At 36.7% G+C, this 27,124-nt stretch overlaps 1 protein-coding gene across 3 annotated transcripts in view; it reads right to left on the bottom strand.

The window, feature by feature from the left end:
- Positions 1-1,049: 1,049 nt before the first annotated feature.
- The window catches only part of LOC141389915 (uncharacterized), a 354,555-nt gene continuing 328,480 nt past the window's right edge, over positions 1,050-27,124 (bottom strand). For all 3 annotated transcript variants that reach the window (XM_073962156.1, XM_073962158.1, XM_073962157.1), the window contains exons 3-4: positions 15,216-15,273; positions 1,050-2,244 (exon numbers count right to left, since the gene is read on the bottom strand). In XM_073962156.1, the coding sequence (XP_073818257.1) occupies positions 2,090-2,244; positions 15,216-15,273 (213 nt within the window). In that variant the 3' untranslated portion in view covers positions 1,050-2,089. The remainder of the gene's footprint in view (positions 2,245-15,215; positions 15,274-27,124) is intronic.

Raw genomic sequence — 27,124 nt, 5'->3', positions numbered from 1 at the left:
AAATGTCAACTTGAATCTCGATTTATTTAAAAAGCGCTCCGGCAATTTTTTTGTTTTTTTTTTTTTTTTTTTTTTGATTTTTCTCATCTATGAGCATTGTAGTTTTAGAATCTGCAAAAACTTCCCATGTAAATTGAACCCCATTTCGACAACATGAAAAATATGCGTTAACATGGGCAAGTTCCCATCAGCTTTAAAGGTTGCACAGGTGGTGATAATTCCAAAACATAGGTCTGAGTATATAAGCCAATTTCCCTCCTGTCGGTCTCAAATAGACAGTTCAAGTCTAGAGTAGTTCATTCTACCACTCATGTTATTTATCAACGACATACCTAGAATATGTATCTGAAGGAGGATTCCCCTTTATATTTGTCCATCATGCCCCAATAGCGCTAAGAGGTCGATTTAACTATAATCTGGAAAGACAGCTTAATATATTTTTATAATTTATATACAATATATTAATATATTTTTGTTAAAAATCGACTATCTGTATTTTCTGTCAACTTAAAATCAACTATAATCGTCTTCGTGATCCATATTTTTTAAATATTGTTGCAATCAGAGGACTTCATTCAAAAACGTGTTCTGTGAAAAATCGTCAACCTTTGGATTATCCCCATAATCAAAAGGCGAATTCGATTTTACTCTAATCGATTAATCGAATGTCGACTTATCATTAATATCGATATGGAAACATTTGAAAATTTGAGTTAACTCTTCTAAAAGTACAAATAAACGAATTTGGAGAGAAATATTTTGAATATGGATATACGATTATCTGATAATACGAACTCATCTCCTCTATAAATAGCATTAATTTGTAATAACAGTTTTTTCATATATTTTTACTTTGTATATATAGGTCTTTTTTTTTAATGTGTGTATAATTGCTAAAGTAAACTTTGTTGTTGTTTTCGATCATAATGGATTTGAAAAATATTTATATTGTTTTCTTTCTTTGGAATTATTAAATATAATTTTTTTAAATTTCTTTTTTACTTTAATTGTTTCCTTTTTTTGTTATGTTTGCTATATATTAATTAATATTTGTTTTTGTTTATTATTTATAAGAATTGTAGTTTTTTTAGATTTGTTTTTATTTTTTTCATTTGTTGTAAATTGTTAATAAAATTTTAGAATTTTCGTGTTGTCAATGATTTTGTTTACTGGGTTAGGGTTGTTTTTCGCCATGCCTTCAATTGCGAATTCACTTAACGGTGATTAATACACCAACTCTCTTGCCAATCTATCCTTTGTTTTTTTGGTTTTTTTCTACAGATTTTTGCTGCTTCTTTTGCTACAATAATTGTAATAATAATTAACTTGCATTTCAGTGAGCAATTTATTCTTCTTTCGTTTTTTTTTTGCACGTTTTGCACCAATCCATCAAATTGCCAAAGAAAATTATCGTTTCTTGCTGTGATCTTTGACTTGTTGTTAATTTATTGCTGGGAAGACTGTTCAGAAATTTTGTTTTGGATTCTGTTTTTGTTGTTGCTTTCATTTCGTTTGAAGCAATAATGTAAATAGAAATTAAGAAAGAAATTCAAAAACTGGCTTGGAAGAAAAAAGGAAATAAATGCTAACTCAAGCGGAAATGGCAACACAAGTAGCTGTAGCTGTAAAAGTTCCAGTCAAAGTCAAAACACTCATAAGGGAACGAAAAAAAAGAACAGAGAGAGAGAGGAACATGAATAAAGATAAACAACAGATTTAACAAAGTTTCTTCTTTCTAGGCTGTTGTCGTCTATGATTGCTATTTTTTCTGCTCCTTTCTTTTTTTAAAGACTTAATAAATGATAGGCAATTTTGTTGCTGTTGTTGTTTGCTACATAAACGTTTGTGTTTTTTATTCGCTTCTTCGGCTTCTGCTGTTTTTTATCGTTTACTTATTTTTCTTGCGCATTAGGTCCCATTTAAAGTATATTTGTTTTTAGGATTTGTGTTTTTTTTTCTCACATCTTCGCTTAACTTCAAACTCAAACAAATCACATAATAATTTTCATAAAATTAGTAGAGATAAAAATGTAAAGCCATAACTTAAAGTATTAGAAGGATAAAATATTCAAATATTACTGTGGGTATCTTAACGACGACGTTTCTGCTCTTTAAGCACATTCCAAATGGCCTGGCAAATGTAGGTCACAATTGGCACCATTAACACCAGTGTAGAGAATTCCATGTTGGAGGCACCATTACAGCCATCTTCAGTGCAGCAATAGGTTTGGGTTTCCCAAATTTCTGAAAAATTAAAGAGGAAATGGAACATTTTTAATATTGTGGTTTGGTCTATGTATATAATAATTTTTATTAAATTTAAAACACTTGTAATAATAAAAGAAACGAAAATACCTTGGGCAAATGTTCACATTTTAAACACTAAATAATACCTGGAAACTATAGATTTGTTAAAAAAAACATTTGTCCTTGTTCTATATACTGAAAACAATCAAGGATAATAGGTTTATTATCCCGTGGTGTCACCTGGGGAGCTACCTTTAACACCCGTTATAGGTAGGGAGCTAAAATGTGCCGAGCGTTCACCCATAAGAACGTTAAAAACATGAGTTTGGGCGTGGGGTTAGTAACCCTCCCCTAGAAACAAGTAAAAAGTATCAGTCGGCTTGGCTGACAGAGACATATCCCTATGTATTAAGAGGGTTTTAAAAATTGTGGGCATATGAGCCGACACAAATGTTGATTAGGATTAAAGAGCAAAAGTTTTGCGGAGGAACTACTTAAAGGAATGGATCGACATTGACCATTATGGAAGTGAATCTCCATCCACTACATATGGTGTCATAGGGGGTTTTTACAGCCTTCGGGCTGTTTGCTCAAAAAGTCTGGATTTGCCCCTGAAAAAAACGTTTACCATCGTAATTGAGGCAGCGAATACAAGTTGCTTCAACAAAAATCAAAGTGATTCGATAGCAGGTCTTAAAGTGAACTTATCCGAAATTTTGTTTGGGAGGATGTGTAAAGTATGGACCAATTCGGTCACTCCCTTCAAAAGTTACCGTACGAACAATTTTTCGGAAAATTTTTAAATTTTGTGGGGGAGGTATGAAGGAGTGCACCGACAAGGCTTATCTTCAAAGCTAAACTATGTTTGGACAAAATATTACTAAGGCCAAATTTTGAACCCAATCGGCAGATCCGTTCGAGAGTTATCTTGTGCTCCAACCACCTTACACGGTGTCATAGGGGTTTTGTGCAACCTTCAGGCTATTTTCTCAGGAAGTATGGACTTGACCCTAATGAAACTTGTACCGTCGTATGGGAGGAGGGGGGGGGGGGGGGGTGGGGCAGTGAAAACAAGTTGCGAAAACAAAAATCAAAGCGATTCGAGAGCAGGTCCTAAACTGAACTTATCCGAAATTTTGTGTGGGAGGTACCCGAAGGAGTGGACCGATTGAGTCCATATTGGAACTTCATCTAAGTCTGGTAGACATTTCACGAGTTATGCACCAAATCGGTTACTTCCTTCAAGAGATATCTTTCGTACAAATGTTCCGAACATTTTCGAACTTTTGTGGGGGAAATAACGGAAGGAGTGGACCGATATAATCCATCTTCGAACTTAAACTAAGTTTGGACAAAATATTACGAAAGCCAAATTTTGGACCGAATCGGTTGATCCGTTCGAGAGTTATCGTGCGCTCCAGCAGACAGACAGACGGACGGACATTGCTCAATCGACTCCAAATTGTCTGAAACACATTTCGTCCAAACATACTTGGGGTCTAAAACCATTATTTCGATGAGGCACATTTTGCCCGTATGAAAGTGTATATACCCTCGTTAGCATAAATGCTGAGGGTATAAAAACAGCCTACTATGAAAAAAACGAAAGAACAGAAAAACAGTCCCCTCTAAAGTTGACGACCCCCGCAAACGTTTTATCTGCGAATCAGCATCTAGAATGTTTGAACTCTTTATAGAGAAGTTGAAGTTTACGCATTGTCAGATGTACTTGAAAATTACAAGGCCGACATTATCGCCACACAGGGAATACGATGGATTAGGAAAAGCGTCACAACAACACCTAAAGGTGACTCTCCTCGTTCCGATAACACATCAGCACAATGGCAAAGTATTGCCCACTCCATGCAAACAACCGCAAAATCCATACTTGGATACCAGAGACCTCGACCAAGGTATCCATGGTATGACCAGGAGTGTCGTGTTGCTTCCGAAGAGAAAATGCGGCATATAGGGCTACTCTAAAATCAATAGCCACGTGTAGCGAACAAGAGATGTATCCGGAGAAAAGCAGAGGGGAGGAGTCTTCCAGCAGGAAAAAGAGAGACATGAAAAAGTGGGTGGGTGAAAATTCGAGATGTACAGGAGTCAGAATGCAGTCCGAAAATTCTACCAAAGAGTAAAACATCAAACTGATGGCTTTGGTACAGGTACAGGTACATCCTCCGGTATAGACCAGCAAGTTAATTTGGTAACTGATACAAATGGTGTGCTCAGGATATGGAAATAGCATTTTTCCAAGCTGTTGGTATCCAATAGCAGCGAATACGACTAAGTTACCACAGACCCAATCCCAGAAGATGGTAAAGAATAATAAGGCAGCAGGAGTCTATGACTTACCAGCCAAGTTTTTCAAAATCGGAGGCGACGCGCTGATAAGGTGTATACATCAGCTAGTTAGCACTATCTGGCAGGAAGAACGCGTACCTGACGATTGGTACCTGAGCATGCCGTGTCCCGTCCACAAGAAAGGAGATAAGACTGTATGCTCTAACTATAGGGGCATAAGTCTTCTACCTATTGTCTACAATAATTGGACCATACCAATGCGGCTTTAGACCTGGCAACTCAACCATTGACCAGATATTTACCCTGCGGCAAATCCTAGGGAAGACCCAAGAGATGCAGATCGACACCTATCACTTGTTTGTCGATTATTAAGCAGCATTTGAAGGTATTCCAAGCCATGTCTGAGTCTGGTATCCCCGCGAAGCTCTTTCGGCTTTGTAAAATGACTTAAACTGACACTCGATCCTCAGTTAAAATAGAAAAGATCCTCTCCGAACAATTTTATACCAGAAGAGGTTTCAGAAAAGGAGGCAGCCTTTCGTGTGATCTCTTCAACATACTGCTGGAAAAGGTCATACGAGAGTCAAACGTTAAAAAATGGCACAATTTACACCAATAGCCACATGTTATTTGCTTATGCTGACGATATAGGCATCATATGACGATCAGTAAAAGAAGTAACTGATACCTTTGTGGAGATCAAAGGAGGATCTGCTAAAGTGGGTCTGTCGGTAAACGGCGAGAAGACTAAGTTGATTGAGAAGACCAAGTTGATGGTGTCGACGCGCAATGCGTTCGTAGAGTTCGGACCAACTGTTGAAGTTGGCTCCTATAACTTTGAGGTAGAAAAAGACTTCGTCTACCTTGGCACAGTCGCACAATGGTTCAGGAATCGATTTTCCTGGCCAAAAATCAAAATTTTGTTTTGTAACAGATATTTAATTTCTATATGGTATTCGATAGTAAACATATTGAAACTAAGGAAACCAAAAAATTAACCCAAAATATTGGAAGGTGCGGGCGTGGGGTGCCCCTAAAGACGAACATTTTTCCAATTTTTGAGAAATACGTAATTTTTGAAAACTTCTGGAGAAAGAAATAGCTATTTCTCGGAAACTATAACATAAATTGCGTTCGCTGTTTTTTTTTTTTGTTAGGCCTTTAAAAATAAATTAAACAAATTACCGTGACGTTTACACAACATGAGCTATTTGATTTTTCCTCAGGTACTAAATTTTATGAAATTCCAAATTTAGTGGACTAGAACTTTTGTGGAACAACATGGAACAATGTTCTGTTTCCACAGAAATATGCCCGAAAATCTCCTCTTTTAGCCCATATATACTTTTGTTCCCGTCCCGTTCCGTCCGTTTAACACTTTTTTAAATTTATTGAAATTACATGGGTAAAAATGTGTGTTTTTTCATACCAATTCCAATATGAATTACAGCTTTTTTACACATATTAAAATTTTTTGGAGTATATGAGTTTTCATATGAGTTATATAAGTTTTATGAACACCCAAGGAGCATTTTATTTTAATTTAAAAAAAAAATTAAATTTTTTGCATTTTTTAATGTGAAAAATTTGTAAAAAAAAATTTTTAATTTTTTTTCGAAATTTTTTTTTTTTTTAATTTTTTTAGCATTTTATAGTGTATTTATTGGCGTTTGACCATCTTTAATATATAAGAAGATATAAAAACACAAAAGCACTGATATTTTGATGAAAAATAGTCAAAAGTTTAACTTTGACATTGAATTCCTCTGCAACTACCAGACCGAATTTGTCCGCTTATAATTCACCGGAAAGCTGATTGTGTTATCTATCTAACAAAAAAAGAATTGTGAAAATATCTCTATCCGTTCAAAAGTTACAGAATTTTGACCAGGAAAAAACGATTCTGAACCACTGTGCGTCGTAAACACAACAAACAACATCAGTTGTGAAATTAAAAGAAGAAGTGTACTATACTAGCAAAATGCCCGCTACTTCTTATGCGGAAAGGGAATAATGTACGAATAAACAATATGTAGTATGAAAGTGGTGGTGGTGATATTTAATTTGATTTTAGTACTGTACGTATACCTTAACTACTAACATCCACAGGATATTTTTGAAGAAGTACCTGTAATTTTGAAATTTGTGATATCAAAATGGAGAAAACCTATATTCAAAAAAAATGGTGCTGTTTACGCACGCTTTGACAATGTCCCTATATAACAGTAAATTTGTTGAAAGCAATAGCAAACTATCCAGTAAATTTTTAAAATCATTTGTATTACATGCAGAAACTTTACATACATTTGAAAGGCGTATTTCCACAAACATTCCTATTCAAACTCATCAGTGATTCTAATAACAAAATTCAACAAAATATCAACTATATCAAATTCAACTATCGGCTCATTCAGTACCAGTGTATTGATGGTGATGACGAGTGAGATGTAGTGATGTATAGGCGATGTCTGCAGATTGGGTGTGAATTTCGGATGCAACTATAGGAGTAGAAAGAGATTGTAGATGAGAGTGTAGATGTGGAGGTTAGATATAGAAGTAGTGAAAAAGGTGCTCGATCGTTTCTATTTCTTCCTCATCCTTGCATAGCCTGCAGTAGTCAGCCGTGTGGTCTGCTTCCCATTTGCTCATCATGGATCCTATTCTGCAGTGACCCGTGATGATCCCCACTGATAGTTTGAGGTCTGATTTCCTCATTGGGAGCAGTGAGGCGGTTCTTGACTTGGACGGGATTGGCCAGATTGCCCTTGATATGCTGCAGTTTGGCGTGTTTTGCCATTGTTGGCAGAATTTCTCCCGACATTTTTGCTCTATTGTTTTCCTGAAATGGCACAGTGGTGGCTTGATGGAGTAGTCGATTTCAATGGTTTGTGACTCCGATCCACAGCGTGCCAGTTCGTCGGCTGCCTCGTTTCCTTCGATGTTGCAATGCCCTGGGACCCAACACAAGGTGACGATTGATTTTAGTGGCTCCAAAGCGTGTTTGCAGTCTAGAACAGCCGCGGACTTGATGTATTGGGATTTGAGTGATTTTAGGGCCGCTTGACTATCAACGTAGATAGTCACCGGTCCAACTATTTCCCCTCTCAAGTTGTTTATCAGTTCCGCGGCCTTTCTTATCGCAAAAACTTGGAAGACACTACAATATTCGTTCAGCTTGTATGATTGTCGTAGACCAAGGGATTTGCTGTAGACACCTGCTCCTGTGCCTGTTTCCATCTTAGAGCCATCAGTATAGATCTCTATACCGTCTAGAGGTTGGCTACTGTGTGTCCATTCATCCCTGTGGGGTATGTGCACCTTCGTTGCCTCAAAGCACATTTGTGGTGATATATCGAATCGACGTAGAATTGCAGTTCTTCCGAGTTCGGAACTGCGCCATGAACCTAGCTCCTTAAGACGAAGTGCACTCATTGCTGCCAGTTCCTGTACTACTAGGTCTAGCGGATGTAGATCCAGTAGCACATTCAGGGCAGATTGTGGAGTGCTCCTCATGGCACCAGTGATTAGGACTGATGCCGCTCTTTGGACGCTGTTCATTTTGTTTAGATATGTCGTTTTATTGAGAGCATTCCACCATACCAGAGAGCCATATGTAAGAATTGGGCGTACAATGGCCGTATATATCCAGTGGATTACCGTTGGTCTCAGACCCCAGCTCTTGCCAATGAAATTTTTGCCTATATCCAAAACTATATCCCAACCGCGGTACTCAGTTACAGCTCTGTTTTCGCAAAACAATTTATAGCAGTGTAGTATACATAACTACGAATTTAAATAACCTCCTCATTGTATCCACTCTAAACGCCAACTGCTAACCTAATAACGAATTTCACAACTTCAGCCTTACCCCTTTACACAATAACAATTTGAAGCAAATTCTGTGGCATTTAGTAATTTTTGTTCACTTATGGTACCTATGTCCACTAAAAACCACCTCCATTACTCAACCTTACACACTTAATAAGCTTAATTCTAAATTTCAGGATCCGAGCTCTATCTGTTCAGACAAAACCAAATTGTACCAAATTAGTACCATTTAGTACTTTTCGCACGCAATAAGTACGAATTTCCAAAAGTACCTCAATCGTGTACTCCATCAGTAATCTTGTTTCAAAATTTCAGAATTCCATTTTAGATACGAATTTCCAAAAATACCCCATATCACAGATTCCTCTCTATACATTCACCCACATCCAAATTGTACCAAATTAAGTCCCGTTTAGTACTTTTCGAATACATAAGTATGAATTTCCAAAGCTGTCTCCGTAACTCAATCCTACACCTCAACAGTAATCCTATTTCCAAATTTCAGGATTCCACCTCTATTCTTTTTGTACATATAAGTTCAAATTTCCACAACTACCTCAATCATGTACTCCATCAGTAATCATTTTTTTTAAATTTCAGGATTCCACCTTTATCGATTCATCCAAATTGTACCAAATTTATTACATTTTAGTACTTTTCGTACAGATAAGTACGAATTTCAAAAAACTATCTCAATTCTACACTCCTTCGATAAGCTTAATTCTAAATTTCAGGATCCGAGCTCTATCTGTTCAGACAAAACCAAATTTTACCAAATTAGTACCACTTTGTACTTTTCGTACACATAATTACAAATTTCCAATACGACCTCAATATCTTAAACCTACACTTCAACAGTAATCCTAATTCCAAAATTGAAAGTTTCCAGCTTTATCCGTTCACCCAAATCCAAATTGTATCAAATTTAGCACCATTTAATACTTTTCGTACACATTAGTACCAATTTCTGAAACCATTTCCTTTCATAAACACAACTTCCCAGCTTTGAATTCTATATCAAATTTCAAGATTCTAGCTATAGCCGTTCAAAATATACAATTGGTACTAAATTTTATAACTTTTAGTATTTTTCGTACACTTATAGGTCGAAATTCCAAAGACCTTTTGGTACATCTTTCTATCTCTCCATCAGTGGCCATCATTCCAAATTTCAGAATTCTAGCTCTTACCGTTTTCCTAATACAAAGGGTACCATATTTAGTACCTTTTAGTACTTTTCGTACCCTTCCAATTCGAATTTCCAAAAACCCAGCCTTATCTCACCCCTACACACCAACAGCAACCCACACGTATGAGCCATGATCTGTCACTCACTCACTTATCACTAAGCTCTTTTATATAATAAGAAGATATTATACAGATTCTACTTTGGCTTAACTAAGCAGTTTAAGAACAAAGCCACATCTCGTCAAATAAAAGTAACACTTTACAAAACACTGATACTACCCGTGCTGTTTTATGCATCTGTAGCATGGGTACCTGCACAAGTGGACAAGGCGGTGCTTGGTGTGTTTGAGAGAAAAATTCTACGAATCATCTACGGACCAATCTGCGTTGACGGTGAATGAACCACGAGCTGTATCTGCTATACAACGAGATCAGTATAGATAAACGTATCGAGATGCAACGATTGCGTTGGCTAGGCCATATCAGAAGAATAAGCGATTGTGAACCCCCCTAAAAAGCGTACAGATACAGGCCACATGGCGGTACACGCAGAACTTGCGGGTCAAGGTTCGATGGAGCAAACAAGTGGAAAAAGTAATGAAAAGTCGCGGTATTCCAAAAAGCGAAGCAACAAAATGAGAGAATCGGCGATTTTTTCTTAGTTCGGCTTATTGGATCTTAAATACAGATTTAGTTTTATTTTGTTAAAAAAATACCTTCGTATCGATCAAATACAACTAATTGTTTGTTGTTTTCAATAAGTTATAGTGCTTTTCATAGCCAATACATTCTGATTTCAATTTTCCTTAGTAACTTTTGCGACAGACTGTATGTAGAAAATTCTTAAGGTCTTCGTGATGTTGGCAATAGAAATCCTCTGAATTGGCTGGAGCGAATTTGATAAAATTTTGTTTGTAGATATTGCGCTCCTTCCACTAAACATGGTCCCATAGAGATTTTTACAACTTCCGGACCATTTTCTCAGGAAATATGGACTTGTCCTTGAAAAACTTGTACCATCGTAAGCGGGGCAGAGAATACAAGAATACAATACAAAAATGAAAGCGATTCGAGAAGGGGTCTTAAACTGAACTTATCTGAAATTTCGTGTAGGAGGTACCCGAAGTAGTAGACCGATAGAGTTCATATTGAAACCTCATCTATGTCTGGTAGAAATTTCACAATGTGCAAAGTATGGACCAAATCAGTTATCCTTTTCAAGAGTTATAGTGCGCACAATTCTTCCTAAAATTTTTAACTTTCGTGGGGGAGGTTCGGGTACCGATATGATGTTTCTTTTTATACTTAGTTTGGACAAAATAGTACGATCGACAACATTTACAATAAATCGTTTCATCAATTCGAGTGCTATAGTGCGCTTCAGCCACAACACATTGTGCCAAAGGGATGTTTACAACTATCGCCCTATTTTCTCAGGAAGTATGGACTTGCCCCTGAAAAAGGGGGGCAGTGAATACAAGTTGTCACAACAAAAATCAAAGCGATTCGAAAGGAGGTCTTATACTAAACTTATCCGTAATTTTGTGTGGGAGGTATCCGAAGGAATTGATCGATAGAGTCCATTTTGAAACCTCATCTATATTTGTTCCTCACGATGTTCAAAGTATGGACCAAATCGGTCGCTACCTTCAAGAATTATCGTGGGCACAATTTGTCCGAACATTTTTGAACTTTTGTGGCGGAGGTACCGGAAGAAGTATACCGATATTACCCATCTTCGAACTTAAACTAAGTTTAGACAAAAAATTACGAAGGCCAAATTTTGGACCCAATTGGTTGATCTGTTCGAGAGTTCTCGTCCTTTCTTCTTTTTTCTATGTAGGATACAAATCATTTTTATACCCTCCACCATAGTATGGAGGGTATAAAATTTGACGGAAGGGGTTCTTTGCGATGACGTGATTTCATGTCATCTTTTGCATTGGTTCAAAGGAAGTCGTGGAAGATCCGATCTTTTCATTAGGATTTGAACCAATGCAAAGGAAGTCGTGAAAGATCCGATCATTTCATCAGCATTTGTACCCATTCCATCGATCCAATAGAGATGATGTTTGTGTTTTTATTTACACACCTGTTTATTTTCATTTTGGTATGTTCCAGTACTGCAAAAATCTACTAATTTTTACTATTTTTTCCGATAACATAAAGGAAAAATTGTTACGTTGTAAAAATAAGTAGATTCTTGCAGTTTCTGGAACAGACCAAAGTTGTTAGAACTGTCGTCGTGATGTTGTCTTACATTTCCTGCATATCAAACAACTAAAACTTCTAAACAATTGGTATTATATGAAGTCCCAACCATCGAGCTAAAAATAGAATCGGACTGCACACATTGCTATTTTAAAAGTTCCCTTGTCTGTTCTAAATCTGACATAGAATGAAATCAATCAAATCTCGCTTCTTGGAATTTGAAAAAAAAGTCCGAAACGAAAAGGAACAAGAATCTGAAAATAAAGAAGAAACAACTTTTGGAAAGAAACAATTAAAATAAATAAATTAAGCATAAATGGTATTTTCCATAAAAAGTCTCTCCTCCCCGTTCGTTACATTTTGTTCTTAGAGATCCCTAAAGCAAGCCGGGTTGTAGATCCCTACATATTTCCGTCACTAAACAAAAGAGTATAAATTACCAAAATGTTGTTATAAAATAACGAAATTATAAAATAAAAGTAATTTACGAAATAAAAATACTTAAAGGAGTGCATTTGGAGTCCATGTCGAAATCTGAACTGGTGATGGGAAGATAATTGAAAAAACCTTTTGTAAGATGAAAGAATATCAGTTGAGGAGAACGGAGGAAGTAATCTTTTGCGTTGCAGCGGTGGTGATTACATTGCAATTTTGGATGTAAACTTTTGAAAAACTAAACTGATAAATTAATTGTAGTTATTTTATGAATTCGTTTGAATTAATAAAGAGTTTTGTTTTTCATGAAAACCATATTTCAATACAGCATTTCCATTTTCCAAACAATACATGAAAATTTCATGCCAAGGGGTTGGTGAAAATGACATGCCAAAGCATTGGTTAAAATGACATGTCAAAGCGTGGGTGAAAATGACGTGTCAAAGCATTGGTGAAAATGACATGTCAAATCATTGGTGGAAATGACATGCCAAAGCATTGGTGGAAATGACATGTCAACGCATTGGTTAAAATGACATGCTTAGGATCCAGAAAAGAACGTCATCTTTTGGGGTCCACGCTCATATAAAATTCATCGATGAAGATGCTAAAAAGATGACATGCTAGATCACTTGCACCCATGATTGAATGTCATCTTTGGCATCGAACATTTTGCTGGGTATATATATTCTTGATCAGGATAAAATTCTAAGACGATCTAGCCATGTCCGTGTCCGTCTGTTGTAATCACTCTAGCGTCCGTAATAATTGAGATAGAGTGCTGAAGTTTTGCACCAGAGCGTCTTTTTTCCATAGGCAGATCAAGTTCGAAGATGGGCTATATCGGTCCACTTTTTGGTATAGCCCCCATATACCGAATTAGCTATAGTTTGGCACTTAGGGTTCCTAGTGATCAACAAACTTATATCCCAAAGAATATGGGCATAGGTCCATGTTTTGGTATAGTCCCCATATAACGGAACCTCCCGATTTTCGGAATTTTGAGAATTTTAGCCACAATTTTTAACCGAACTATCTGCAATTTGACATTTGAGGTTCTCAGTGGTCATGAAACAACTCCACGAAACATCGTCAACATAGGTCCATGTTTTGGTATAGCCCCCATATAACGGTACCTCCCGATGTTCGGTATTTTGAGAATTTTAGCTACAATTTTTAACCGAACTAGCTGTAATTAGCTATTTGAAGTTCTCAGTGGTCATGAAATATCTCCGCCAAGCATCGTCAACATAGGTCCATGTTTTGGTATAGCCCCCATATAACGGTACCTCCGGATTTTCGATATTTTGAGAATTTTAGACACAATTTGTAACCGAACTATCTGCAAATTTGACATTTGAGGTTCTCAGTGGTCATGAAATATCTCCACCAAACATCGTCAACATAGGTCCATGCTTTGGTATAGCCCCCACATAATGGTACCTCCCGATTTTCGGTATTTTGAGCATTTTAGTTACAATTTTTAACCGAACTAGCTGTAATTTGCCATTTGAGGTTCTCAGTGGTTATGAAACATCCCCACCGAACATCGTCAACATAGGTCCATGCTTTGGTATAGCCCCCACATAATGGTACCTCCCGATTTTCGGTATTTTGAGAATTTTAGCTACAGTTTTTAACCGAAATAGCTGTAATTTGACATTTAAAGTTCTCAGTGGTCATAAATCATCTCCAACGAAACATCGTCAACATAGGTCCATGTTTTGGTATAGCCCCCATATAACGGTATCTTCCGATTTTCGGTATTTTGAGAATTTTAGCTGCAATTTTTAACCGAACTAACTGTAATGATCGGTATTTCGAGAATTTTAGCTACAATTTTGTCTATTCAAAAATAATCGTCAATATAGGTCCATGTTTTGGTATATCCCGCCATATAAAAGTACCTCCCGATTTTCGGGAATTTTCAGTGGTCACGAAATTTCTTCACTAAAATTCGTCAACATGGGTCCATTTTTGAGGGTGTACATTGTTTTGATGAAACTACCCTCAATTTGAATCTTTAGTTCCCTGCAGCTATAAAACTTTTCCGCCACAAAATTTAAAGATATGTTGACTCTTTGATATAGCCCTGTAGGTGGTACCTTTCACCTAGCTGAACACATTTTTTTTTAGATTAGATTAGATAACACTGTTCAACAAAATGGAGGTGAAAGTCTGGGGCACGGAAAATTCTTCTTGGAGAAGAAAGGCCTTGGTGAGTATATTATGAACCCCGAAGGACAGATCCGCCGTGAGTCGAACTTCCGCGTTATGGCGTGATGATTTTTTTGTTATAGACCCTGTGGGCCATCAGGAATTAGCGTTTTATCTTTGTTTACTGTTGCTTAAGTGCTCTACAAAAACAACAAACAAAGATATAATGCTAATTCATGATGGCTTACAGGGTCTCTTGCAAAAACTTCATCACGCCATAATGCGGAAGTTCGACTCACAGCGCATCTGTCCTTCGAGGTTTTTAATATACGCACACCAAGGGCTTTCATCTCCAAAAGGAATTATCTCTGCCCCAACATTTGTGTTCACAGTGTAATTTAAGCAATAGTGGGAGGCAGTAGGAGTCTAACCATTGTCGAAAAGTTGTTCCACCTAAAATTGTAAAAGGACCCTAATTATTCCATTTTAATTAAGACTATTTTATGGTGGAGGGTATAAAAAGTTCGGCCCGGCCGAACTTAACGACTTTTTACTTGTTCTTTTATAATATTGGAAGGTTGAAATAGGATGAGTGACTATTTTGACTCAAATCTTATTGCTGGGTATAACATTCATTAAACAGACTTTGATTATCATTTCAAATTCATGCATTTTTTGTAACCATCCTGCGAAAAAAAAAACATCAATTTACCATTTATGTAAATACAGAACCACAATCAGTGTTTTGCGGCCCCTGAAGCAGGAAGTGCTTAAACTATTTGCTAAAATTTCCATTAAAACAGCAAAAAAATTCAACGAAAAAACATTTAATATTTATTTACCTTTTTCAGAGCATTCAGTGGCACAATCCCGTACAATTGATAATTCGCTAACATATTTCTGCAAAAAAGACAAAGGAAAATAGAACAAAAAACTTGTATTAGTCATAAACTTAATGAAGTCTCTGGGTGTTGAGGGAAAGTTTTTAAATCAAACATATTCTTTTTTTACTTAGACATTATTTTGGATATTGTCCAATAAATAGCTTACAAAAAACAAATGAAAAACTAAAACACTCTATAAATATGTATGAACACATGTAGTGTATTATGGCCTTTAAGCCGACCACTATAAAAACCACAAAATGACAACTACAACATTTTCAAAGAAGAAAAAAAACAACTCAAAACTGTATCTCATTTGTGTTTATTTATTTTTATAGACCACAATCAATATTTAACATTCATACACACATACAATAGTGTGTATATATTTACACAAAAACACATGTACACAATATAATTGAGTACCACATATAAATAAATACAAATGTATGTACATGAATAATCTCGTATTTGTACAAAGTTCCTTAAAAAGGATGAATATAGATTGCTTATGATTACCTAAGAGTTCATAAGATTAGATGATACTCATGTGTATGTGTATGTGCATGTATAAAGAAGCTTTAAAAGTTGTTGTTCATTGCTTTTGTTGTCATGTAGTATTTATTTTTATATTTATTATCTTCCAAGTATTTACATACATAAGTAGTTGTATCGATGACTGATATTTGAAGCACACTTAAAATCATGTGAAATAAAGTGGAAGTATTTCAGATTTAACAGGACTTTAAACTGAATCAAAGTGGGGCGGGGTTGACCTTTTAAGGCCATACAATAGATTATGGTATTTGGAAAAAGTAGTTTTGGTATTTAATAAAATTGAAGTCAGATAAAGAATATTAGCATATTAGAGCTATAACGGTATTTGAAGATAAACAGGAACAATTTTAAAGGCAAAGTCCGATATTTGCTTTTATTTTATTTTTTATTTTATGCGGAAATGAAAATTTCGAACTATTTTTAATATCCGCAAAACTAACAACTCAGAAATTATTAAGTTCGGCTATGCCGAACTTTTTTTTTAACCAAAATGCCTGATTTAAGTCAGACACATAAAAAAGTATCAGTGAGCTGTGCCGACAGAGATATACCCTCAGTCTCGAACCTAAAGAAAAGAAGCAAACACAATGCTATATAGTTCTTGGGCCAGTTTCTCAGGAAGTATGGATTTGTCTCCGAAAAAATTGTCGGGTCTAACTAGTGCCGCATAAACAACATGTTGCCAACAATTTAAAAACGATATCACAAGAGTCTTTAAACTAACTCTTTCCAAACTTGTTTGAGGGAAGTACCCGAAAGATTGGTCCTATTTAGTCAATATTCGGACATAATTTGAGGCAGTAAGAAATAATACGATACGAGGGGCACTAGAATACTTTCTGGCCTAGGCAACACGCAGTGTCGCCAGGCGACATTTAACATTTTTTACAAAGTTTGACAGTTTTTAGCCTAAAGGCCGCGGCACATACGGTCCGTTGTGTGACGCGTTACGCGTTGAAAACAACAACAACATGAAAAATGTGTTAGTGATGTCAAGTTTGTTCTTGAAGTTTTCATCTGGTTGTTGTAACGCAACGCTCAACGCGCCGCATGTGCCGGGGCCATAAGCGTACTCAGCACAGTTTGACATACGACCATGTGTTGGGTTGTTTACAGTGGCTTGATTAAAACACCTCCAAAACACGCTTTGACAGCATATTCTGGCGACAAAAATCGTTGTCCACGCCTTTTTTCTTAATGTGCTATGATCAAATGAAGTCACTGGATCCCCAGTCAGGGCTGTACGACGCACGACCCGTCAATTCCACGTTTTGTCCGGTCAAACAGGAGCTGGTTTGAATCGATGTGTGAGAGCTCGCATTGTCATGATGCAGAACAATTCTTCTTCTCTTGTTCGTTTTTCGAATACCTCAGGAGACTTCAGGCAAACAAATTCTAGTGTACCACTCAAAATTAACCGTCATACATTTCTCAAGCCGTACAGTCGCCACACGGTCAGTTTTGCCAAAGAAACAGGCGACCATTTGCTTCGAAGTGCTTCTTACATGAACAACATTCGTTGGATTTGGCTCGCTTTCAAATACACAAACGGTCGATTCCTGTTTTGTTTCGGGCACCTTAGTATAGATCCATCATTCGTCGTCTGTGACGATCTTATAAATGTCGTTTGAAGCACTGCGATTGTTTATACCTTCAGCATTTATGCTAATTTATACCCTCAGCATTTATGCTATATACACTTTCATACGGGCAAAATGTGCCTCATCGAAATAATGGTTTTAGACCACAAGTATGTTTGGACGAAGTGTGTTTCAGACAATTTGGAGTTGATTTAGCCATGTCCGTCCATCTGTCTGGCTGGTTCGGTTCAAAATTTGGATTTCATAATATTTTGCCCAAACTTTAAGTTCGATGATGGATTATATCGGTCCACTCCTTCCGGTACCTCCCCCACAAAAGTTCGAAAATGTTCGGAAAATTTGTGCGCACGATAACTCTCGAAGGGAGTAACCGATTTGGCCCACACTTTGTACATCGTGAAAGTTCTACCAAACTTAGATGAAGTTTAAATATGGACTCAATCGGTCCACTCCTTCGTATCTCCCACACAAAATTTCGGAAAAGTTCAGTTTAGGACCTGCTCTCGAATCCATTTGATTTTTGTTGTAGCAACTTGTATTCGCTGTCCCCTATACGACGGTGCAAGTTTTACAAGGGGCAAGTCCATACTTCCTGAGAAAATAGCCTGAAAGGTGCAAAAAAAACCTATGACGCCGTGTGTAGTGGTTGGAGCGCAAGATAAATCTCGAACGGATCTGCCAATTCGGTCCAAAATTTGGCCTTCGTAATATTTTGTCGTAATATTTTGTCCACTCCTTCATGTACCTCCCTCACAAAAATTCAAAAATCTTCTATCTACCAGATACAGATCAGGTTCGAATATGGACTATATTTGAGCACTCCTTTGGCTACCTCCCACACAAGATTTCGGATAAGTTCACCTTAAGACCTGCTCTCGAATCACTGTGATTTTTGTTGAAGCGATTTGCATTTGCTACGTCCATTACGACGGTAAAAGTTTTTTTTCAGGTGCAGGTCCATATTTCTTGGGAGAACATCCCGAAAGGTTTAAAAAGCCCTATGTCACCATATGTGGCTCTCGAACTTTTCTACCGATTTGGTGCAACATTTGGTCTTCGTCATATTTTATCCAAACTGAATTTCATGGGGCAATACCGGTTCCTAACTTCCGGTACTTCTCCCCAATATTTAAAAAATGTCACTTAAATGTTAGGACGAAATTACTTGAATTTGGTCCAAACTTTGGATCTCCTAATATTTTGTCAAAATTTAGTTTAACTTCTAACATGGCCCATATCGGTCCTCCCTAAGGGTACCTCCCCCACAAAAGTTCAACATTTGTGTTAATTCCTCATCCACATTTTTGTGGGCAAGTTCAAATGTTGAAAAAGTGCCACAAAATTCTGAAGAGACGCTAAATACATTCTATCTGTATGTAGATGAAAGTTTCAATTCACATTGACTGAAGGTATACCTCTGTCGGCAAAGCCGACTGATACTTTTTTACTTGTTTTATTCACAATTCACTAGAGACTTTTTTGAACGATTTACCAATTTTGCTGGATCTAGCGAGAAAAATCCATTTTTGCGGCCAGTTGCTCATGCAATTACAAATGTTAGTTGATGGAAGAAATGAACAAGGGTGCCTCTATCTCACGGTATATATCATGACGATCTTGCATAATCCGTTCACGAACGGCTTTATTTTTTCTGGCACAATGCCCAATTTTAGTGACTTGAAAAAAATCACCTCACGACCATCGTCTTTTGGCGAGTGTCGGCCAAGATTGAATTCATTAAACCAGTTTTTCATAGTGGTATAGGATTGATCGATGCACTAATTTGATCGATGCACTCTTGCAGTGATTATACACGTCGAAAGTTGTGAAAAATTATCTGACGAAATGTAAATTCCATTTTTTTGCAAAGTGATTTTTTCAAGTCGCTATAAACAACCCTTATGTCAAACTGTACTGAATACGCTTAGGCTAAAAACTGTCAAAATTCAGAAAACAATGTCTACTGACGACTGGCGACAATGCCGAAACAAGGCCAGAATGTTTTCTATTTCCCCTCGTATACAACGTTTGGGCCAAATCGGTTTCTTTCATCGATGGTTATCTTACGCACTAATTCGTGCCGGCAGGCTGTTTGGAGATTATGGGCCATTATCTCAAGAAGTAAGGACTTGCACCCGAAAAAAATTGCACTGTCGTAAAAGGGCTAGCAAGAAGAACTTTTTGGAAAAAAGTTTCAAAATGAACCGAGACGAGCTGAAAACGGGGCCGCTAGAACAGCCTGCTGAAGAAAATTTCAAAACGATTAGAGATGAGATCTTAAACTTCACTTTTTCCGGATTTTGTGTAATACACATTCGAACCCGATTAGTGCCTGGATGTAATATTACCATATGCAAAGTTATGACCAATTCGGTTACTCCCTTCGAGAGTTATCTTGCGCACCATTTTAGCGGACACAACGCCAATGAAAATTCCAAGAGAATGTTTATATATTAAAAATGCTATTCTAACTAGTATGAAACAAAGATTTCACTCGTAGCCATCTACGTAATTTCTAAGACGGTCAAAGTTGTTTATCCTAACACCCAATAGGCCTAAAAAACGTAAACACCTGGGGCATACTTTAACTTGAAAAAAGAGCTAACAAATCCATTGCGATGAGATTGCATTTAAACTCCGTACACAAAATATATATTGTTTATTTACGAGGTTTATGGGATTTGCTCCATACTATTTATTCCACTATTATCAGTATAAATAAAACAACAATAAACTCTTTCCTTACCTGCACCACTTTTGAAAATCCAATAAATTGTTGAATGAACGAATAACCCCAAACAAATGGCAAATATAAACCTCAATTCTTATCAATTGAAAGTCATAAAAATTGGAGCCATACAACAACACAACGAAGGGAATGTGTCCCACTCTTGAAATGCCATAACAATGGTCACGTTTATCGTAACAATTTAGCATGTACAGTGGTGAGAAAAGTAAATAAATTCACTTCAAACAAGTTAAAAAGAAACTAAGCAAACCCTATGTGGGCTATTTTGACCTCCACATAAATCATTTATTCTGAAGTCTATAAAATAAAGTGATTTTAAATCAATTGGTTGCATTAGTTATTCACAATTACATTTCATCGAAATTTTACCCTATGAAGCAGACTTCGGTTAGAAATTGTCATGGAGGAATCAAATACCGGCTACACAACCGAATCTTTTTCAAAAACATTGTGGTTTTCTCTCGTATGAACATGCCGAGAAATATAGGGCTTTGTAAACTTTAAGATTACACGAGTCATCAATATCATATGTGCTGTATGACAGATTGTATTTGCAAATTTAAAAATCGAAAATTTTTTCAACAAGAAAAATTCCGAATGTAGTTCAAGGTGTGACCTTTCTTAGAAAAAATTCATGGGACCTCTTGAGGCAACAATGCAGTGAAATTACCTATCCACACTGTGTTTCGGTAGATATGCACGGTGCTCCTGAACCAACTTTAAATGGAAGGTGCTTACACTAGGGAAGTTTTTGCGGATTCTGTAACTACAATAGATGAGAAAAATCAAAAAACAAAAACAGCCGGAGCGCTTTTTAAATAAATCGCGATTCAGATTTTAAGGCTTTTTTATACCCTCAGTATTTATGCTAACGAGGGTATATACACATTCATACGGGCAAAATGTGCCTCATCGAAATAATAGTTTTAGACCCCAAGTATGTTTGGACGAAATATTTTTCAGACAATTTTGAGTTGAATTAGCCATGTCCGCCCGTCTGTCTGGCTGTCTGGCTGGCTGCAGCGCACGATAACTCTCAAACGAATCAACCGATTTGGTCCAAAATTTGGCTTTCGTAATATTTTGTCCTTCCGGTACCTCCCCCACAAAAGTTCGAAAATATTCGGAAAAATTGTGCGCAAGTTACGTCCCAACCCCTCCCCTTGATTAAATAAAATAAAATTCATTTATGTCTGCCTAATGTAGCGAAAAACAAAAGTCTCAAATGAAATTTGAAACTTTGGTTTTCGTTCCCACATTCAGCGTAAGTAAAAAGCCTTCGCTACATTAAATGATAAAGGCCACTGCAAATAAATGAACACTTAAAACGTTTAAAACGGAGTTTGTTTTTTTTTTTGCATTTAACTCGCACGATAACTTTATAATACTTTACAAAACTTAATATATCTACCAGATATAGATCAGGTTCGAATATGGACAATATTTGTCCACACCTTCAGGTACCTCTCACACAAAATTTCCGATAAGTTCACTTTAAGACCTACGCTCGAATCACTTTGATTTTTGTTGAAGCTACTTGCATTCGCTGTCTCAACTACGACAGTACAAGTTTTTTCAGGGGCAAGTCCATAGTTCTTGATAAAACAGCCCGAAAGGTGTAAAAACACCCTATGGCACAATATGTAGTGCACGATAACTTTCGAATCCTAATCCACATTTTTGTGCATATGAACCGCCCAAAATTTTGAAAACCCTTTAAATACTATTTTTGGGAATAAAGTGTTTCAAATTAAACAGGTCGGTTAAGTCGACTGATACTTTTTTATATGTTATGTTTTCAAGTGCTATCGGAATGGGATTAGACAAAATGTTGTAGCTGTGAAAATTGTCTAAAAAATTGACCGTTATGATATTTTCGTAAGTCTTACTATTTTTGAGATATAGAAGTTTAAATTGGGACAACGCATTGACTGTATCACCTCCTGCTAAAACAATGTCATGCATGGTGCACCTTAACTAACTTTAAATTATGTCGATATTCACCGTCAACACATTTTGGCACTTAGGTCTTTTGAAGAATTGTTTCTCTCAAACACACAAAGTATTACTTGGCAAGTACCCAGGCTTCGTGGCAAGTACCCAGGCTCATTGTTTTGTAAAGTATTATTTTTGTTTGACGAAATGTGACTTTATTTTTAAGCTGCTTACTTAAGCCATGGTAGATAGCATCTGTGAGTCAATACTATTCCCCTTCTTATTTCAAAACTGGTGATGTTTGTTGTGATTATGGCGGTGCCGGGGTAGACGACGCACATTGGGGCAAGATTCCAAAAAAAACGGAGATTAATTCAGGGAAGCATTTGAGTGATCTAATGTTAATAATTTTCGAATCTTTACACTTCAATCAATGTAACGGAACACAGTTTTAGTGCAAATCGATGGATTGGAGAGGTATGTTTGAAGCCCTCATAAATGGGTACCATAAAAACTATGAAGTGTTTTTACGGCTTTGTCTACATTTCTTATTTGATGAATCTAAAATCTTCTAATATGATAAAATATTGGTTAAGCTAATATTTGACAAAAAAATTATTAAGTTAGGTCAATATTTTAGTGTAGCTCTCATACAAGGGTATCTTCCGACTTTATGTATTTCGAGGGTCTTGACCTCATTTTTTAGTACATTTATGTGTAAATTAGGATTTATAGTTCTGAAAGCCTAAGAATTTATAGTGTGAAAATTTGTCGATATAGGTCAATGTTTTAGTATAGGTCCCTTGTAGAGGTACAGTCAAATTTGGGGGTTTTCGAATATTTTATGCATATATTGCAACTAAACTAGTTCAAATTGTGAATTGTGCATTTTGAAGGGATTGAAAATATTTCTATCAAACATCATCTCTATAGTATATTCTCGTTTTGGAATAACCTCCATATAAAATATTCCGCTACTTTTTTAACTCTAAATACTTTTCAAAAAATAGGGAAACATAGATACAATTTAAATTAATTTTTAATGTGCTTCAAAACTTCTTTTGCCATAAATATATTTTTCTAAGACTCAGATTTCTAACTGAAGTTGACGATTCCATTCTAAAAAGGGCACTTTTGATGCGTAAAAAATATTATTCTTTATATACCAAAAAAATTTAATTTTTTATGGTGCTCTTTAAATTATTAAAAACTCTTTAGCTTTATCACAGTGTAACTGTAGAAGAAAACAGTATATGATCTTGACATTTTGGTTAAAGACTTAGAATTTTACCATATTACCATGTAACGACAGTTATACCAAAACCGAATTAAATTTTTTTAAATTAATCTCCATTTTTTTCCTAAAATATTAGGAATTATCTTCGATTGAAATATCCAAAAACTACGTAATGGCGATTTAAAAGCAGAAAAATTTAATACTTTTCACCTGTTTCTTAAATTTTGAAAATATGTTCAACTTTAACACTGTGCTACACGAAAAGTAAGCAACTATTTTGGCTAGTGAGGTACAATTTTGTACACGTTAACCCTGTCAAGACAGATTATAAAAAATTTGTGTTTCAAGTTTTCAACTAAGACCCGTTTTTTTCAATCTTGCCCCAACGTGCGACGTCTTTAACTGTCTCAAAATCTTACAAAGCCGAATGAGCTTTGTGAGAATACCACATTCAGACATAGCTTGGAATACTTTTGAGCATAGAGGACTGTCGAAGGCTGCTTTATAATTGACAAAAATATGGTAAGTGTCGTTCTGCATCTCTTGGGTCTTCTCCAGGATTTGCCGCAGGGCACATATCTGGTCAATTGTGTACTTGCCAGGTCTAAAGCGGCATTGTTTTGACCCAATTATTTCGTTCACCACAGGCTTTTATCGCTCAGACAATATCCCTAACACTATCTTTTAAGCAATAGGGAGCAGACCTATGCACCCTCCCATAATTAACCACAAAGGATGTTCTGGTTTCAATCGTCGTCCCAGATGGTCCTAACTAGATGATGCATACACCTTATCAGCGTGTCGCCTCCGGTTCCGAACAGCTCGGCTGGTAAGCCATCGGCTTCTTCTTCATTACCATATTATGTCATTTGATCTGTGGAATCCAATAGTATTGTGTACCAACCGTTTTGAAAAATGCTCGTTCCATTACCTGCTTGTATCTGCAGAAAGATGTACCTGCACCAAAGCCACCAGCTTGATGTTTCACTCTTTGGTATAAGTTTCGAACTTTATGCTATAAATTTCTCTATTTTTCCCTGGGAAAATATGTTTCTCCTCTCTACTTTTCTCGTGCCATCGAGGTGCAACTGATTGAAGAATTCTTCTCATCGATAGCAGCACGACACTCCTGGTCATACCATGGATTCCAAGTATTGATTTAAAGGTTATGTGCATGGAGTGGTAATGCTTTGCCACTGTGCTGATATATTATCGGGACGAGAAGTGCTTTCATTAAGCAATTGGGTCAGTTGAGTGGAATATGCTGTGGCTATCCTGTGATTGTGATTTCAGCTTCTATATGCTTTATATGCTATTCCATCTATCAAAACGTCTTCAATTTGCCCTTATGAATCTCGAGATGCTTGAGATTCATAAGGGCCTCATTCCATTGTCAAACGTTTCACTGTGGAGACTGAATTTCCCAACTATTGGTCAGGGCCGTTGGTATGTTTTATCTCTAGTTTAGTTGGTCACCGTAAATTTTTTAGGGCTTTTGGATCACTATTTGAGGAAACATGGACTTGGTCTCGAAATATCTAATACCACAGTACTAAAGAACCTCGAATAGTCCTAAGAGTTCACTTTAGTGAAAATTTTGAACTTTTGTGAGGGAGTTACCCAAAGGAGTTGCCAGATGTTCTTGGAACTTGATCTACGATGGACAAATTGTTACGAGATGTAATGTTTCTACCAAATCGGTTGATCCGTTCGAGAGTTATCGTGCGCAGAGAGTTACTCCGAATGGTGCTTTTTGCACCATATAGAGGTATATGTATGTATGAATATGCACTATATGTGATGTCAACAGGACGTTGCCACTTGCCACACAGCTAGCGACACAAAAGTTTTTTCCCTACAATGCCCATGCCCATCCCATGCGTTGCCGATGGCAATTGGCTTCCAAGATCATGTGATATGACACCGTTGGACTTCTTTCGTTGGGCTTATTTGCAAGAAGGTGTTCGTCGATAAGCCAACATACATGAGATGATAATTGGGTCCATTAACGGCATAGAACCTTAATTATGCCTTAGCGTTATCCAAAATGTTTACCACCGGATGGAGGTAATTTGGTTGATATTTATTGTAATATAAAATTATTTATAACAAAAAATGGCAGTAACTTCCTACAGAGTTGTTTATATTCAAAACAAACCCACAGCCCTTTAAATTTAACCACAATTAATCACTTTCCGAAAGAAACAAATTATAACTTTATACCCTCAGCATTTATGCTAAATAGGGTATATAACGTTCATACGGGCAAATGTGCCTTATCGAAATAATCGTATGTTTAGACGAAATTCGTTTCAGACAATTTGGAGTTGATTTAGCCATGTCCGTCCGTCTGTCTGTCTCGCTGGAGCGCACGATAACTCTCGAACGGATCAACCGATTCGCTCCAAAATTTGGTTTTCGTAATATTTTGTCCAAACTTAGTTTAAGCTCGAAGATGGGTTATATCGATCCACTCCTACCGGTACCTCCCCCACAAAAGTTCGAAAATGTTCGGAAATTTTGTGTTCACGATAACTCTTGAAGGGAGTAACCGATTTGGTTCATAGTTTGTACATCTTGAAATTTCTACCAGACTTAGATGAGGTTCCAATATGGAATCAATCGGTCCACTCTTTCGGGTACCTTCCACACAAAATTTTAGGACCTGCTCTCAAATCGCTTAGATTTTTGTTGTAACAAGTTGTATTCACTGCCCCCATACGACGATACACGTTTCATAAGTCGCAAGTCCATACTTCCTGAGAAAATATCCTGAAAGGTGCGAAAAAATCTCTTTGACGCCGTGTGTAATGGTTGGAGCGCAAGATAACTCTCGAACGGATCTGCCGATTCGGTCCAAATTATGGCCTTCGTAATATTCTGTGCAAACTTAGTTTAAGTTCGAAGGTAAGGCATATTGGCCCCCTCCTTCAGGTACCTCCCCCACAAAGGTTCGAAAATGTTCGGAAAATTTGTGCGCACGATAACTCTTGAAGATAGTGACCGATTTGGTCCATACTTTACACATCCTAATATACATATCTACCAGATATAGATCAGGTTCGAATATGGACTATATTTATCCACTCCTTCGGGTACCTCCCACACAAAATTTTGGATAAATTCACTCTAAGACCTGCTCTCGAATCACTTTAGTTTTTGTTGAAGCAACTTGCATTCGCTGCCTCAATTACGACAGTAAAAGTTTTTTTCAGGGGCAAGTCCATACTTCTTGAGAAAACAGTCCGAAAGTGTGGAGTGGAAGTAGTGGCTGGAGAGCTCGAACCGAATACTGCGTTCGTTCACACTTTGGGTATTGTAATATTCCTTGAAATATTATATGAAATTCGAAGGTGGTGCTTATAGGTCCACTCCTTCCGGTACTTCCCCCACAAAAGTTCGAAAATATTCCCTAAAATGGTACGCGCGATTTCTCATAGACGTAGCAACCGATTTGGTCCAAACTTTGGATCTCTAAATATTATCGAAACTTAGTTTATGTTTAAATTTGGGCCCTATCCGTCCAATCCTTTTGGTACACAAATGTTCAACATTTTTGCGTGGTTAATGGTCTGTTCGAGGATCCTTTGGACATTTCTACCGAAGGTTTTCCTAATGGCCCTGTTTACAGCGATATTATGTTTTTCGTAGCACTAAATTTTGAAAACCCCCCTAAATACGTAAGTTTATTTTTTTGGGAAAAAAGTATTTCAATCCACACAGACTGAGGGTATATCTCTGTTGGCAAAGCCGACTGATACTTTTTTACTTGTTCTTTTCCTTTTTA

This window comes from Musca autumnalis, unplaced genomic scaffold, assembly GCF_047663935.1.
Source record: "Musca autumnalis isolate F117 unplaced genomic scaffold, ASM4766393v1 scaffold_1, whole genome shotgun sequence".
In the NCBI taxonomy this organism is placed as follows: Eukaryota; Metazoa; Arthropoda; class Insecta; order Diptera; family Muscidae; genus Musca; species Musca autumnalis.
Note: the sequence above shows the minus strand (reverse complement) of the source record. Positions and strands in the feature narration are given on the sequence as shown.